Genomic DNA, 14,442 nt, shown 5'->3' on the forward strand with positions numbered 1-14,442 from the left:
TGCCCATGTTGCCCCAAAGAGCATCTTTATTCGCAGCAAAGGACGTCACCATAGCAACACACTTCAATTCCCTGAGAACTTTTCCCTTATCGTTCACTTTCCTAGCTATGTCTTTGCAGAAGGAAACACAGAAGACAGAACACACCTCACTGGTCAGGTGCGCCGAGCTGGGCTGGTAGGAGACAGGTTCTGTGCAGGAGGTGGGCAGGGAGAGGCCAGATACCACGACATATAAATAAATACATAGAGTGTTAGACATTTCCATCAGCTTTAACGACAAAGATTATCCCAAGTTTGGCTTCTGCTTTTTCTGATCCACAGAAAAGATAAAATAGCGCCCTCCCCAACCCCCCGAAAACACAGACAAAAACACCCTACTTTGTACGCACCCCCTTTCGAAAAAGAAGCACAGTAAAAAATACTGTCACAATATTTACAGACACACCCACTATGGGTGACTTTCTCTCTACTTCGGAGAGGAGATAAGATCCTCAGCTGACTCCCCGTCACGAAGGGAAGATGGCTAAGAGAGCGGGGAAGACCCCTGCCCGGGATGGTGCCACACTCCACCCAGCGGCAAGGCCACTGGGGCTGCTGTTCCCCAGGTACCCAGGCCAAAGCTCAGTGGGAGGAGGGGACTCGGGCCACACCCCCCAAACCCAGCTTTCTCGCAGCACTGAGCAGGGTGAGTTGTCCTGGGGACTCTAAGGAGCCAGGATCCCAGGGGGCAGGCGCCTGCAGCGCTGGGCCTGCGCTCGGCAGGAGGGAAAGGCACCTGCACATCGCTACAGAGCAGCCCCTGGTCCCCATGCTGCCCAAAGACCCCAGAATGATAATAAACCTGCCCTCAGAGTGGCCTCTGACTTACAAATCCTTCTGGGGTGGAGCATGGACAGACAGACAGGCGGTGCCTTGCCTGTTCCTCGGCAGAGCAGAGCCGCCCAGCAGTCTGCTACACGGATGGGCACACAGTACACACACACACACACACGCACAGCCCTGGGGGAGCCTCGAATGCCAAGGCCAGGGCGGCACAACAGGGGTCCCCGGGCCCTTTGGATACCAGGGGTGCCCGGGGACAGGGTTTCAGCCATAGCTGCTAGAAGATGGCAGTGTGGGGACACCAGGGTGTGTCCGGATACAGGTGGCAGTGGATGGAGCGGAACCTGTGGGGACAGAGTGGGGGGCTGGTCCGTGTGGGGTGCGGGTACTGAGCTCCCAGCGCCGGGGGCCCTCTTGCACCCAAGCAGGCTCCTGGTCGTACTCTTTCATCACGCTGCTTAGCTGCGGCAGACCCCAAGGGACCCTAGGTGAGCCCCGCCCCCATCTGGGCCTCAGTTTCCTCACCTGGATGGGTCGGCCTCCACTGAGAAGGGCCCCTTAATGTGGACAGCATTCCGCTTGTTTTCAAACATGCCGTAGCTCAAGGTCACCTGCAGGGGTAGGGACACAGTGACGCTGGGAGGGGTGCCGATACCACCCCACCCTGCCCCTTCCCTCCTCTCCCAGCCGCTCTCCTCCGTCCCCATCCCTTCCTGGGCTGCTAGGCAGCGCACCTGCTCGTGGAGCTCGGAGGTGGGGACCTGCTGCAGGTTCTCCAGGTGGGAGTGGAAGAGCCCGCTGCGGATGAGGGGCACGCCCAGCAGAGCCTCCACGATGTAGCCGATGGTGCAGTCGTCCGGCAGCCGGATCCGCTCGGCCGTGCTCATGAAGTGGCCTCCGCTGTGGGAGGGCTGGAGTGAGCCAAGGCGGGAGCTGGGCAGGAGCCCACCAGGCAGTGTCACCCTGGCCGGGCCCAAGAAGGAGGTGCACGTGCCCGGCCTGTGTCCCTAACGGGCTCTCACGCTGGCAGCCCCCCACCTCCCTGAGCCCCAGGACAGCCCCCTCCTCCGTACCAGCCAGATGATTCTCTGTGAGTTGGGGGTTACCGGACGCAGGAAGGGGTCCTGCCCAACCTGGGTGCTGACCACCCTGGTGGCTGTGGGCAGTGGTGGGACGACTCACCCTGCCAGTACACGTGAGGTTGGGGACACTGGTGCTGGGAAGATGAGTCAAGCCAGGCCCCCAGTGGGGGGACCTTGCGGTCTGGGGCAGCCTCGCCTGTGCCCCAAGGCACCCACTCACCTGGCCCAAGGGCTCATCTTCAGGGCCAGCCCCCGGCTGATGCAGAAGCCAGCCCCGCCGGTGGCAAACCAGAAGTGGACGGGCCGCTGCGGGAGGGGGCACATGGTGAGGCTCCCAGACCCTTCCCCCCAGGCTGCAGGGACACCTCCAGCCCCTCCCCGCTCGGCGCAGGCCTGTGTGGGCGGAACACTCACCACCTTGCTCTCGCTGACCCTCTCTGTGGCCTGGATGGGCCTGTCCAGGCTGGGCTTGCCGAGGTAGATGTCCTGCGTGTGCGGGTAGCTGGCCAGCAGCTTCAGCAAGGCCCGCACGTTCACGTAGTTATCATCATCCACGTGGCAGAACCACCTGCGGGGAGGCAGGGCCGTCAGGGGGGCGCGCGGGGGGCGGGGACTGCCAGGGCGGGAGCCAGCCCGAGGAGGGGACGCTCCCGGGCCCCAGCCGAAGGCCAGCACTCACTTCCTCCCCGATTCGACGAAGCGGTCATACTCCACGGCCATCTTGCAGGACAGTGCCTGGCGGCTGTGGGCAGCCGAGCAGTTAGTATTGACCACGTTGCCTGCGGACGAGGGGAGGGGCTGTGAGTGGGTCCAAGATGGTTCAGCGAGGGCGGCCAGGCCCAGGGTCACACAACAAGACCCGTGAGAGCAGAGCAAGAGAGGGTGGGTGGCGGTCTGTCTCGGGGCGCCCTGGGTTCAAGCCGTGCCTACGATGGCCTCCCCCTCAACCCCTCCCTCGAACAGGACCCAGGCCCGACGATCTCACCCCCCAGCCCAACCCCCTCCTAGAGGCCCCGCCCCGCCCCGCCCCTGCCCATTCAGGCGGCTTTTTCCCAGCACCAGCCACCTGTTGCCGCCACACCAGCTCAAAGGGCCCCGGGCGCTGAAAGGGCCTCATTTGCATGAGAATTGGGCGGGGGGGGGCGAGTGGTGGGGCGGAGCGTTGAGCAAACCCCTTGAGTAAACGGCCCTCCCAGGCCCGTGGCCTCGGTGACCTCTCCAGAGGGGAGGGTTTCCTCTGGGCGGGAGCCCCCCCCCCCCGCCGAGCCTCCCCGCGTCCAGGGCTCACCCGTGCGCCTGGCCAGGGCTTCATCTTCCCCGTCCGTGAAAATGTACGTCTGCAGGGAGAAATACGGCCTTGAACAGGCAGCTCTGTGCCCCCGCCACCGTGGGGTCCAGGGCTGGGCACCCTGCGGCTTTACAGGGATCCTGCAGTCACACCCATGCCCCACCTTTGAGCCTCAATTTCCCCACATGCAGAGTGGGGCTCAAGTGCCTACCCTGAGTGGGAGTGGGCTGGGGGCCCAGGAAGACCCCACCCCCTACCACCCCACCCCCTACCTCGACAGCTGGGCCCAAGGTCAGCCAGCAGCTGCGCCGGCACGAGCCAGGTGCGGTGCCCCGCCCACCCGCCAGGTAACCGGCTCCGGCTGTCCTGCACACCTGGCGAGGCACACACCCTTACTGACACAGTGCCCAGCCTGTGGGAGGGGCGGAGGGTGGGGGATTGCAGGCGGAGGAGGTCCGCTTTGGGAAGCCAAGTCTCAATCAGTCGGGGACAAAGGCCTCCGCTGGGCGGCCGCCAAGCACTGGCGGACAAAGGGCCCGGAGGGAGGATGAATCACCAGGCGTTGTCCGCCAGCTTTGTCCTGGGCCGCGCTGTGAGGGGAACTCGGCCGCATTAAGCGGGAGTGGCCGCACAGCCCATTACCATACAGCTGGCCTGGTTAACTGGGCCAGGCTGGGCACAAGGTCCGGCGGGCTGGGGTGTGGCCACAGCCCTGCAGTCCTCCGGGCTGGGCCCTCAACACCGGGGCCTCCCTCGCACCCCTGGCTGCGTGACCAGCCAGTGCAGCCGGTCACCTTCTCTGAGCCAAAGCAGCCTCCAGGGTTCTAAGGAGACACGGTCCGCAGGGTTGAGGCGGGAAACCTCACGTGCCCCAGCGCAGGAATCAGTGCCCCCAGCATCCATGCAGCCTAGCAGCCCCGCCTGCTGCGTGCCCTGCTCAAGGCCACATCAGGGCTCCACCTGTGCCAGCACGGGGCCACCCCTGCCGGGATCGCTCCGCGGAAGAGGTGGGGGGCAACGGGGAGGGGCCAGGAGCTGCCAGCGCCCGCCTGGGCCCGTCGGCACACGGGGAGGAATGTTCCCTTACCTCTGCCCGGCCCGCCCAGCGCGTGCCGCCCAGCACACCCAGGTGTGGCTGAGTGCAAAGCCCAGGCCCGGTGGAGGGTGCTGGGAGCACAGGCAGCGAGAGACCCCCCACCTCCGTGCCCACCAGGCCTCGGTTTCCTTCTGTGTACAAACGGGTGCAAGGGAGGGACCGGCGTGTGCAGGCCTGGCATACAGCACGAACCCAGCGACCTGGCGCACTCACCTGCAGTGCCCACCCTCAACTGGCAGCTCCAGCTCCTTGCCCAGCCTGAGCCCAGACCCGGGCACACTCTCAGTGAGGTCACAAGCTGGCTGGGCCTAGAGAGAGCTAAGGGAGGTGGCAGGCTCCTTCTACACCCTCTCCACGCACGCACCCCCTCCTTCCAGAGCAGACACCCCAGGGCAGCCCGCACGCACAGACTCGCATCCAGCGCCCCCGCCCCGCCAGCATCTCAGCCCTGGAATGCCGTGGGAGGACGAGGCCGGCCCGTGCAGACCCGCCGTTGCCGCCACTGGATTAAAAGGAAAATGCTTTCTTAATGAAATCAAGGGAGGCCTGTTCTCCCGAGCGCTTGGTGGTGCCCTAAAAACCCAGCCCAAGGCTACGGAGATTCAAGTCACCTTTGTTCAGAGGGGAGTGCTTGGAGGCGTGAGGTGTGGGGTGTGCGGGTGCCGGGCCTCCGGTCTCCCCACATCAGAGCAATCAGGAGGGGAGGGGATGGGCTGCCCGGCCGCGGGCCTCACGCACTGCTCAGAGCCTCATTTTCCGCCCTCTGTGCAATGGGCGGAACCAGAGCTCACGGGTGCCCAGGGCAGGGTGCTCCGACGCGTTCTCCTCTTTCATCTCCCTAATGGCCCTGGGAGGAGGGCACCATTACGACCCGAGTGTGTACAAGTGGGGAAACTGAGGCCCAGAGAGGGGCAGCCCCCAGTCTGCGGTCACACCCCGGGGCAGAGGCTGTGCTGGTCCACCCCAGCCACGCCTTCCAGGGACCAAGACACACACCCCTCCCCCCCCCCCCCCCCCCCCCCCCCCCGCCCAGACCCCTCCCCACTTCCCCAGAAACGACAGGGCCGGAGGAGGAAGAGTTGGGCAGCGAGGGCCGCAGGGCTGGCTGTGGGTGGGCGGGGGGACACCCACAGGAAGCGGCATTGTTCCTGGAGCTGCGATTCAAAGAAACACAGGATGCCAAGCTCTCCCCCCAACAATTGTGGCTGCCGCGGTGGCAGCCGCTGCAGCCTGGCCCACTCCGGGAGGGATGGGGGAGGAAAGTGTGGGCCAAAGGCCCAGCCCCTCATCCTGGACTTCAAGGCCCGCCACAGTGTGGTCTCTATTGACCACCCCCACCCAAGTCACTGCAGTTGCTGGAAGTTTCTTGCACACCCCCCATGCTTGTGCTCGAGATGCCCAATTGCCCTTTCAGGGCATTTTCTTCTCTCAGTCTAGCTCAAATGGCACCTCCTCCAGGAAGTCCCTCCCTCCCCAACACGGGTCAGATGCCCACTTTCAGCTCACACAGCCTCTCTGGGTTTCCCCCCCTGCGGCCCTGACTTCCTTGAGTCTCCCCCATCGGACTGGGTCTGAATCACCCCTCACAGGGCTGGGAAAGGAGGTCTCTCTGTTGAAACAGTTTCGAGGACCCCTCCCCCACAGGACACCGTAAGAGGGGTTCCTGCTTGCTGTGACACATGAACCGATTGTTGGGGACAGATTCGGCCTCTCCTGGGTGAGGGCCCTAGGGTGAGAAGGAAACCCAAGTGGCCCCTCAACGGGGAGCAAAGGGTCCAGGGGAGGGACGGCCTCCACCCCGACTCTGAGTACTCCCTGGGCTCATTCCCTACATCTCTAGGCTTTGCCAGTCCTCTTTTACGACACCCTACTGGAAGGGCAATGCTTTCCCTGTTTCAGAGATGAGGAAACTGAGGGTCAGAGAGGCCCTTGGTCTTGCCCAAGGTCACCTAGCTTGGCTGGGACTGGTACCTGAGACCCCCCTGACCATATTCCCTCCGCTGGAGAAAGCCCCCAAAGTCCAAGACGAGGGGTGCTCAGAGCTGGTGGCAGCCCAGAGGGGGCTGAACACTGCCAAAGGTCACACAGCAGGGAGGCAGAGTCCTGGGGGATGGTGCCCCACAAGGGCTGTCACTCAGGGATGTGGGGGACCCCACAGGCCCTCATCGCCAGGCAACCTGAGTGGCCAGCACGCCGGCGGCGTTCCCATGGAGCACATAGCTGCACACAAGAGGCCGGACGCCTTTCTCCACTGGAGAAAGGGGCTTTGTTACCTTGCCCAAGCGGCCGGCGTGAGAGCCGCCCGGCGCTGGGAATCCTAACGGCCCAGCAGCCGAACAAAACCCGCAGCCCCCGCTGCCCCCCCCGCCGGGCTGCTGAGCCCCTGCGAAAGGGACGCTGTGTTCCCAGGGCCCCCTCCCCACGCTTGGACCAGACAGGACCCTGCCCCCCCAGGCCCCATCAGGACCCCATCATGGCCCTGCCCCGAAACAGGGCTCAGCCAGGCCAGAAGGCCCCCAGACCTCGAGGGCTGACACAGGGAGGAAGCGGTGTGGGCTCTTCTCTGAGCCCCCAGCCTGGTCAAGGGTCCTTCACCCTCATCCCGGATACCCAGTTTGTCCCTTGAGTTTCCCAGCTCAGGGATATCCCCCCACCCCACACCCCCACAGGGCTCACATTCTGCCCTCATCCTGCCCCAACCCAGCCGTCCTGCTGCAGCCTGGAGGGAGATTTTCAAAGTGGGGTGTGTCTTTATTATGTGTGTGGAGGAAGTCGATGCTCAGCTAGGATGTACTGAGCACAAGGTTCCAGGCTCCAGAGACTTCTGCACTGTGGAGAGAGGACCGCCGAACAGACTCTGAAACCCAGCGCTCTCTTTCTTTTGAGATGGACTCCCCAGGGCCCACTAACGCCCACCCCCAACTTCAGAATATCTTCTACAGTGACTTGTCCCATTGCAAAGACTGGGATGGGGATGCGCCTGGCCCTGAGCCCAGGGGTCCTAACCCCCCACTCCGCCTCTAAGGAAAGAGTCTTCTTCCCAGGGAAGGGCATGAGCCCAGGGTGACGCCCATGCAGAATCTGCCTTGGGGAGGTTTGGGGACAATAACGCCCCGTTAATGAGTTCCAGTGTTTGAGGGGCAAGAAGCATCACAGGGCACCAACCCCAGGCACTGGTGGCTGGTGTGGGGTCAGTGCAGGCCACCCAGGGCCCTGGAAGTTGGCTGGGGATGGGTCCCCAGCATGCAATTCCACAACCGTATGGGGAGAGTGGCCCCACCAGGAAAACTGGGCTGGAAGGGGGCAGACCGGCATCACTCCCCCTGATACTCCCAGTGGCTGTACAGAGGTGCAGCCTGGCGCCCATCGGATGCTGCCACCAGCTGGACAAGAGGGCACCTTCTCCCCTGCCCACTTGCCCAAGCTGCGGGGGCTCACCATCTCCTTGTGGCGCGAGATCCACGTCTCCAGCAGCAAGTCGAGGCGCGCGCGGTGAAACTTTTTGGTGGTCTTGACCGCGATGAAGACGTCGTGCGGCGTGAGTGGCTCGGCCGGGGGCCGCGGATGGCCGTCTGCGGGGCGGGGGACGCTGCCGGGCGGTGGGCCCGCGTCTCTACGAGAGCGGGTCAGCAGGCTGAAGTACTCGGACAGACTGTGCACCTCGCGGACTAGCACCCCGGGTGCCGCCGCCGCCTCCAGCCCAGGAGCTGGGGCCGCCCCCGAGGGGCCCGCCAGGCTGCGCAGCGCGCGCCGACCGCGCTCAGCGGGCACCGGGGGCGGCGGCGGGTCGGCCGTGAGCACCAACAGGCAGGCGAGCAGCGCGCCCGCCAGCGCCAGCAGCAGGCGACGGCCGCAGCGCTTGAGCATGGTGGGGTGGCGGCCGCACCGTGCGCCCAGCCCCGCGCGCCCTGCCCGGTGCGCCCTGCCCCTCACTCCGGCGCCGACGATCTGGGGTCCCGCGGCAGGTCCAGCAATGCACCGCCCGCGCCCCGCGCTCTTAAACCGCCCAAGCCTGGCTCCGCCCCGGGGGGCGGGGCCCTCCGTGAGGCCCCGCCTTCAGCACGAGCTCACTGGCTCCCGGGCCCTGGGGCGGGGCCTCTCCAGGTTGCCCCAGATGCTCTGCAGAGCCCACGTGGGGCCGCGGCGGGGGTCTGGGAACTGCCGAGCGGGCGTCTTGGGCTCCCGCCCCCGGTCCGCACGTGCACGCCCCGCCCCGCCCCGCCCGGATCGCCCCGGCGGGCAGCGGGGCGGCGTGGGGATGTAGGTCCGCCCCGCCCCAGTGGCCCTGAAGGGGAAACCCAGGCTGGCCAGCGCCGGCTGGAGATATACCCGGCGTCTGACATAAGGAGGGGCGCGCCCTCGGCGCTGTGACGGGGATTCTGGGACAGGGACTTCGGGCTCAATCGTCCCGCGGGGGACGTCCTTCCTTCCTCGCTCCACACTTCCCCTCCCCGAACCCGGCTTCCTGCCCTAGGGACGGCGCAGGCCTTGTAACAGGGCTGGTGCCTGGGTGGACCTGACCGCTCGGTCCAGAGTACCCTTTATTAATATCGAGGAGGTGCTCAGCCACCTGAGCCACAGGTAGGGACACGAGGTTCCAGCGAGAAAGCACCTTACCAAATTCCATCCCTAGCCCGCGAGCTAATTTCCTCGTCTCTGCCCAACGTCGGAGGGCAGAGGATTGGTTCCCCGAAATCCTCGGGCGCCCCGTGGCGCCCCGAGAAGAAACCGAGATCGCCCCTCCCCGCGCGGGATGAAAGGCCGCCTTCTGTCCCATTTGGTCCCTCTGCTCTCGGGCCAGATGTGGCCCAGCTGTGCCCCCGCCCCGCCTCCCCGGCACACGGCGGCTCCCACCCCCGGCCCTTCCCACGGGCTGGGCCAGCCCACCGCACGAGCAGGGGCGGCAGGAATGTGCGCCGACAGCCTGGGTTGAGGGTTAGGGACGAGGGGCGAGGAAGTGGCCAAGGGCTCCCCGTGGCGAAATCAAAGTCTGAGTCGCCCGCCCGCAGCATCTTCCGGAAGCGCGGCTAGGGGCGGCTCTCCGCTTGGCTGCCTCCTTCCCCTCCCTCCTCAGTTCCTCCGCATCCCCTCCTAAGGAGGCCCTAGGCGACCACCGCGGCTAAACTGGTCCCCCCCTTAGCGCTCACTCTGCCCGCTGGCCCGTTTTCTTCACAGCGCTTACCTCTGCTCGATGGCACCCCTTCATGGTCCCTTTCCCTCCACTTGAATGTCAACTGCGGAGAACAGGGCCTGGAACGTAGTAGGTGCTCTATAAAGACTTGCTGTGTAAGTGTCTGGCCCGGGTTCCAGACTCTCTCCTGGCTCATTTGTTCTCAGGGCCCTGGGGCCCTACCTCTTGCCCCTCTGGGATGGGGTGCGGTGGAGGATGGGAGTTCCCAGGCCTCTTCCTGTACCCACCCCCAAGGTAATTAGCAGGCGCCACCTCAGGCAGGCAGATGCCTGAGCAGATGGTGCTAGCTGTGCCCAAGTGACAAGACCCCCATGGAGTCACCTCCTGCCATAAACCCCTCCTCCATCGGCCAGAGCCCCGCCTTGGAGCCTCTAGTCGGCTGGAGAGGTGGGGGTGGGCAGGGGGGAAATGGACCCAATGGCGGGGTGGGCCACCCCCAAACAGTCAGCTGAGCCCCAGCACAGCTCCAGCCTCCTGTCTGAAGGGTCTCTGTGCCCCATTTCCCTCGCCCTACCACCGATGCTTGTCTATACCATTTCTGGGCTATTTTGAGAGGGAGCCTCCTCCACGACTTTCCTCTCCACCCTGGTCTCCCTGCCCCCAGTCTACCTGCTCTATTGATTCTCCACTCAGAAACCACACAGCTTAATCAGACCCCCACGCCCCTGACACACACACACACACACACACACACACACACACACACACACACACTCACAGGTCAAAATCTTTGATGGTTTCCCATGGCCCCTGAGTTCAAGTCCTAGCCTCGTGTCCACGTACCTCCCAAATGGGTCCCAGCTCCATTTCTTGCTACTCCCTGCAATGCCTCCCCATTCTCTAACAGCCCCCAAACCGTCAAGCCCCCAAATCTTTGCATGAACTGTGCCCGCACCTGGGATTCCGTCAGCGGCACCATATTAAGTGGTACCCACTAGGTGCTAAGCATTCTGCAAGAGATAGGAGGGACAGCAGCGTGAAGCCATGCCACCCCATACTCCCACCTGAGGAGGTTCTGTGAGCCAAGCCCTCCATGGCCCCTCCCCAAGGGGCGGGACCCCCTGCTCCGCACCCCAGAGCATCCCTGCTTTCTCCGACTCGTGCTCCCCGGTTCGTGCTACATAGTCCTGGCTGCTGTGCCTTTGACGCACCAGACAGCAGACGTGATGTGCCCATTGTACAGAAAGCGAGTTGAGGCTCAAGAAGCACTGCTGCATTGTACTCGGGGAGCAAGGAGGAGGAACAACTGTAGAGAGGGGCAGTGGCCCAGCCTGACAGGGGCACGGTGTAGAGGCCAGCAGGAGGTTTTCTGCACCTCTCTGCAGCCAGGCTTGGTGGAAGTCCGGGGACCTGGGTGTGAGTTCCTGTCTGGGAACAGCAGGACAAAGCTTTGCAGCATTCTTGTGGGGGCCATGGGCTTTGGCAAGAGTGATTCAATTTCTTTGCTGTCAGGAGAATGGAATTTCGTGGTGACTCCTTGAGGTCTGAAAACTGGAGGGGGGTGGCGGCCTAGCCACCCCCGCCCCCTTCCCTAGGCTCAGCTCCAGCCTGAGGCACTCCCCTCCCCTGCCCTCACCCTAGACCCAAAGGCTCCCTCCAGGGACCCATTGGGCCAAACAACTCTGAGGAGGGGGGGTGGTGAGAGGAGGAGGTGCTGGGCCCAGGACAGGAAATGGGGACCCAGGGAAGGGATGGGGAGGGCTGAGCAGGTTGGCAGGAAACCCCTTGAGGCCTTAGGGTCCTTGGGAAGGGGAGTCGGGGAGAGGCTGTGTCGGGGTCCTCCCCAGGTGTGGGACACAGCCCCGGGGCTGGGCCCTCTGGAGCCAGGCTACTTGCTTTCCAATCCCAGAGGGGCCACTTCTCAGCTGTATCACCTTGGACCTGGGACATTCCTCCTCTGAGCCTCAGTTTCACCACCCATAACACGAGGATGCCATTGTCGTTCATCTTATAAGGTGCCGACGGGCAGTAAGTCAGCCGAGCAGGCGGTCTGGCCCTCTGGCTCGGGGACATGGGTGTGTGCACCTCTTGGGCGGCCGATCTCCGCTCAGCATGGCACGGCCCCTCCACCAGCTCCCGAGTGGGGCTCCTGGGCAGCCGGGTGGCAGAATGGCTTGAGAACTGCCGAACGAGGCTGGATGGAGAGGTGGCCGAGGACAGGAGGCCCACATGACCAGCGAGGCCCCAGGGGACTCTCCTTGCCTCCCTGTCGGCTCAGAGGAGGTGTTGTGTGCCCGTCCGAGCTCAGGCCCCCTTTCCCGGCTGGGGCTCATTCTGGGGCCTCCCGCAAATGGAATCAGCCCCAGCGGGTTCTAGGACCCCCTTCCCCACCGGCTCCTGGAGCCTTGGGGCTGGCCTCCCCTGAGTGTCTCTTTCCCGGGAAGATCCAGGAGACATAATGGGTGACCCATTAACTCGAAGCAGGTCATCCAAGGCAGTCCTGCTCGGTGTCCCGGGAACAGCCTTTCCCAACCCAGCAGCAGAGCCCAGAGAGGGAAGGAAGGCATGGTCCCCACCCCCACGAGGTGGTGGTCGGCAGGTGGAGCCGGGCAGGGGCCTCACGCTGCCCCACCTGACACAGACATGAGAAGCCTGTCCTCAAGGCCGCCATCAGGGCGTCCGAGGAAAAGTGACAGCGTGGGAGCCCCAGATGCCAGGGTGCCCACGGGCTTCCTAAGGGGCAGTGAGTGGCATGCCCGCGGTGGCCCAGAAGCTTCTGGACGAAGAGTCAGTGCTGGCAGAAGGCGAGGTAATGGAGAGGGTTTGGCTTAGAAGCTCAGCGCAGAAGGGAGGGGGCACAGCAGGCGATGGCAGCTGATCTGCATTACTGATGGTCTGGGTGGCAGTGCACCCGTGAGAACAGACAGCCTACAGCTGCAAATGAGCCCCCGGCCCAGTTCCCCCTGCCTGCCGGCTCGCTCTGCCTGGAGCCCCTCACCCCCGGCCCACGCTCTGTGTGGTCTTGGGCCAGTTCCCTTCTCTCTGTAGGTCTCAGGATTTTACAATCCTGAGATATCTGTAATAAGGATATAGCTGGTACCTGCCCCGTCCTGCCAACCCTGGGCTGGCTAGGGGCTGGTACTCTGCAGACGGATAGCACCAATGAGCACTGGTGCTCATTGGCCTGAACCTTGGGGCCTGGTGTGGTCAGAGCAGCCAGGCCAACTTGGCCTGGATGGCTGAACAAGGCTTCGGGGAGTGTGGATGGACGGATGGATGAGGACATACAGAGACTCAAGAGAGCACTTCTTCCCCCCCCCCAGCCCCCTCCCACGCTCAGGTGAACATGGGTCTCAGAGTAAAAGGAGGCCTGGCAGGGCTGCCCACTGAACTCTGAGCTGGCAGTGGGGATGGGGCCTCAGGGCAGAGCTGACCCCCATGAAAATGACCGCATGCTATGTGTCTGCCCTACACTGGGAAATGGGCATTTCCCTCTGTGCCACCTCAGGAAGGCCTCAAAAGGTCCCACTCAAACCACTGGTCTTACACGTGGGACACAGGGGTCCAGAGAGGGGAAAAAGGATGCCCTTGACCCCACGGGAAGGTCAGGGTGTCTCAGCCCCGGGACCAGGGTTTGCGCACACAGTGAGGGCGGCAGACCTAGAGCTGGCAGCTGTGTTTCTTCCTGGTGGCTACACTGGGGCCATCTGGGCCGCGGGGCTGGACGGAGCTAATCTGATTTGCAGCCCCCGGTGGCAGAGCCCCACCGCCAGAACCCATTACTGACGTCCTGCGGGGGCCAGACTCCCACCAGGAAGACACCAGAGCCCCTGTGCCCCAGCTGGCCCTCGTCTTCCCAAGAATGGCTAGCTTGTGCTGGGCAGGGCTGAGCCGTGGCTGTGCTGGTGCCTGCCAGGCTCCAGGCTCGATCCCCTGCCCCAGTCATGACCCTGTGCCCAAGTGGATGGGACCAGACCCCAGGAGCAGTGGGAGGAGGGGCTCCGGGCCGGATGGGGTAGCGGGGGTCAGAGTCTTGGCTCCCAGGGAGCCCCGCTTCCTGCGTGAGCCTGAACTTGCCTCTGTCTCCCTGACCTCAGGCCCCTCCTCCATCTGGAACACGGGATGGCGTTGTCCTCCCTGTTGCTCACCGGCATGGGGGAGGACGTGGCATCCCTTGATATTCTGGGCTGCCCTGGAAGCTTGGGGGGAGGTACACGCCCAGGAGCGGTAGTCACAGCCCCAGAGAGATAAGCCGCCACCGTGGACGCATCCACCCATCTGTCTGTCTGTCCATCCAGCTGTCCGTTCACCCACCCATCCAGTAGCATCCCTGGGCGCTTTCTCCATTCCCAGCTCTGGCTCCAGGGGAGTGTAGGCGGTGACTCAGACACAGCCCCTGGTTCCAGGGGGCTCACGGCCTCCTGGCGAGGATTCTTCCAGCACCCAGATGTTCCCCAAACGGGCAGAGGGTGGTAGGGGCTGGAAGATGGGTCAAGTCCAAGTGTGCCAGGGGCCTGGGCAAGGGAGAATCCACCTTGTGCCAGGGCTGGGGGTACAAGGCTTCAGGAGAGGCTTCCAGGAAAAGATGGTGACTGTCACCCTGTAGCTTGAGGGTTTGGGCAGGCGGAGGTGGATGGGAAGGCAGTCGGGGGTGACTGGAGAGGTTGTGTGTTTCGATGGGGGTGTGGGGAGAGCAGTAGTGAGAGTTGAGGCTGGAGAGGGGTGAACAGGAGCCTCAGGACCCAGGCTCAGGAGGTCAGGCTGGGGAGGGGCTGGGGAGGGGCTGGGGAGGCACTGGGGAGCATTGGGGAGGCGCTGGGGAGGGGCTGGGGAGGCACTGGGGAGGCACTGGGGAGCCTCAGAAGTTTTGTGAGCGAGAGGGGCGTGGTCTAGGTTGCTTTATCAAAGGAGAAGCAACCCGCCTTTCAGCTCAATCACCAGGAGTCAACCCTGAGCCTCCCTATCTGTCTGTCTGTCCCTCCGGGCCTTGTGTCCTTGCGGCCAGAGAGCGAGGAAGCTGGGA

At 64.0% G+C, this 14,442-nt stretch overlaps 1 protein-coding gene across 1 annotated transcript; it reads right to left on the reverse strand.

Moving 5' to 3' along the window:
* On the reverse strand, window positions 1-8,268 carry LFNG (LFNG O-fucosylpeptide 3-beta-N-acetylglucosaminyltransferase). Its single transcript, XM_032605570.1, has 8 exons — window positions 7,727-8,268; window positions 3,193-3,241; window positions 2,584-2,683; window positions 2,319-2,472; window positions 2,125-2,210; window positions 1,557-1,722; window positions 1,348-1,433; window positions 1-1,166 (listed from the first exon to the last, which is right to left on the reverse strand). Exons 1-8 carry the CDS (start codon window positions 8,153-8,155, stop codon window positions 1,100-1,102), a joined length of 1,137 nt encoding a protein of 378 aa, XP_032461461.1. The 5' UTR covers window positions 8,156-8,268; the 3' UTR covers window positions 1-1,099.
* Window positions 8,269-14,442: the final 6,174 nt, after the last annotated feature.

The sequence above is a fragment of the Phocoena sinus genome, chromosome 15 (assembly GCF_008692025.1).
Source record: "Phocoena sinus isolate mPhoSin1 chromosome 15, mPhoSin1.pri, whole genome shotgun sequence".
Lineage (NCBI taxonomy): Eukaryota > Metazoa > Chordata > Mammalia > Artiodactyla > Phocoenidae > Phocoena > Phocoena sinus.

Excerpts from the sequence above, each read along its gene's own strand:
- LFNG (XM_032605570.1), bottom strand. The coding sequence starts at position 8,155 with ATGCTCAAGCGCTGCGGCCGTCGCCTGCTGCTGGCGCTGGCGGGCGCG. Across the intron at positions 2,473-2,583 it reads TTCGTCGAATCGGGGAGGAA|GTGGTTCTGCCACGTGGATG; the intron begins GTGAGTGCTGGC and ends GCCTCCCCGCAG. Across the intron at positions 1,434-1,556 it reads CCTCCGAGCTCCACGAGCAG|GTGACCTTGAGCTACGGCAT; the intron begins GTGCGCTGCCTA and ends CTACCCCTGCAG.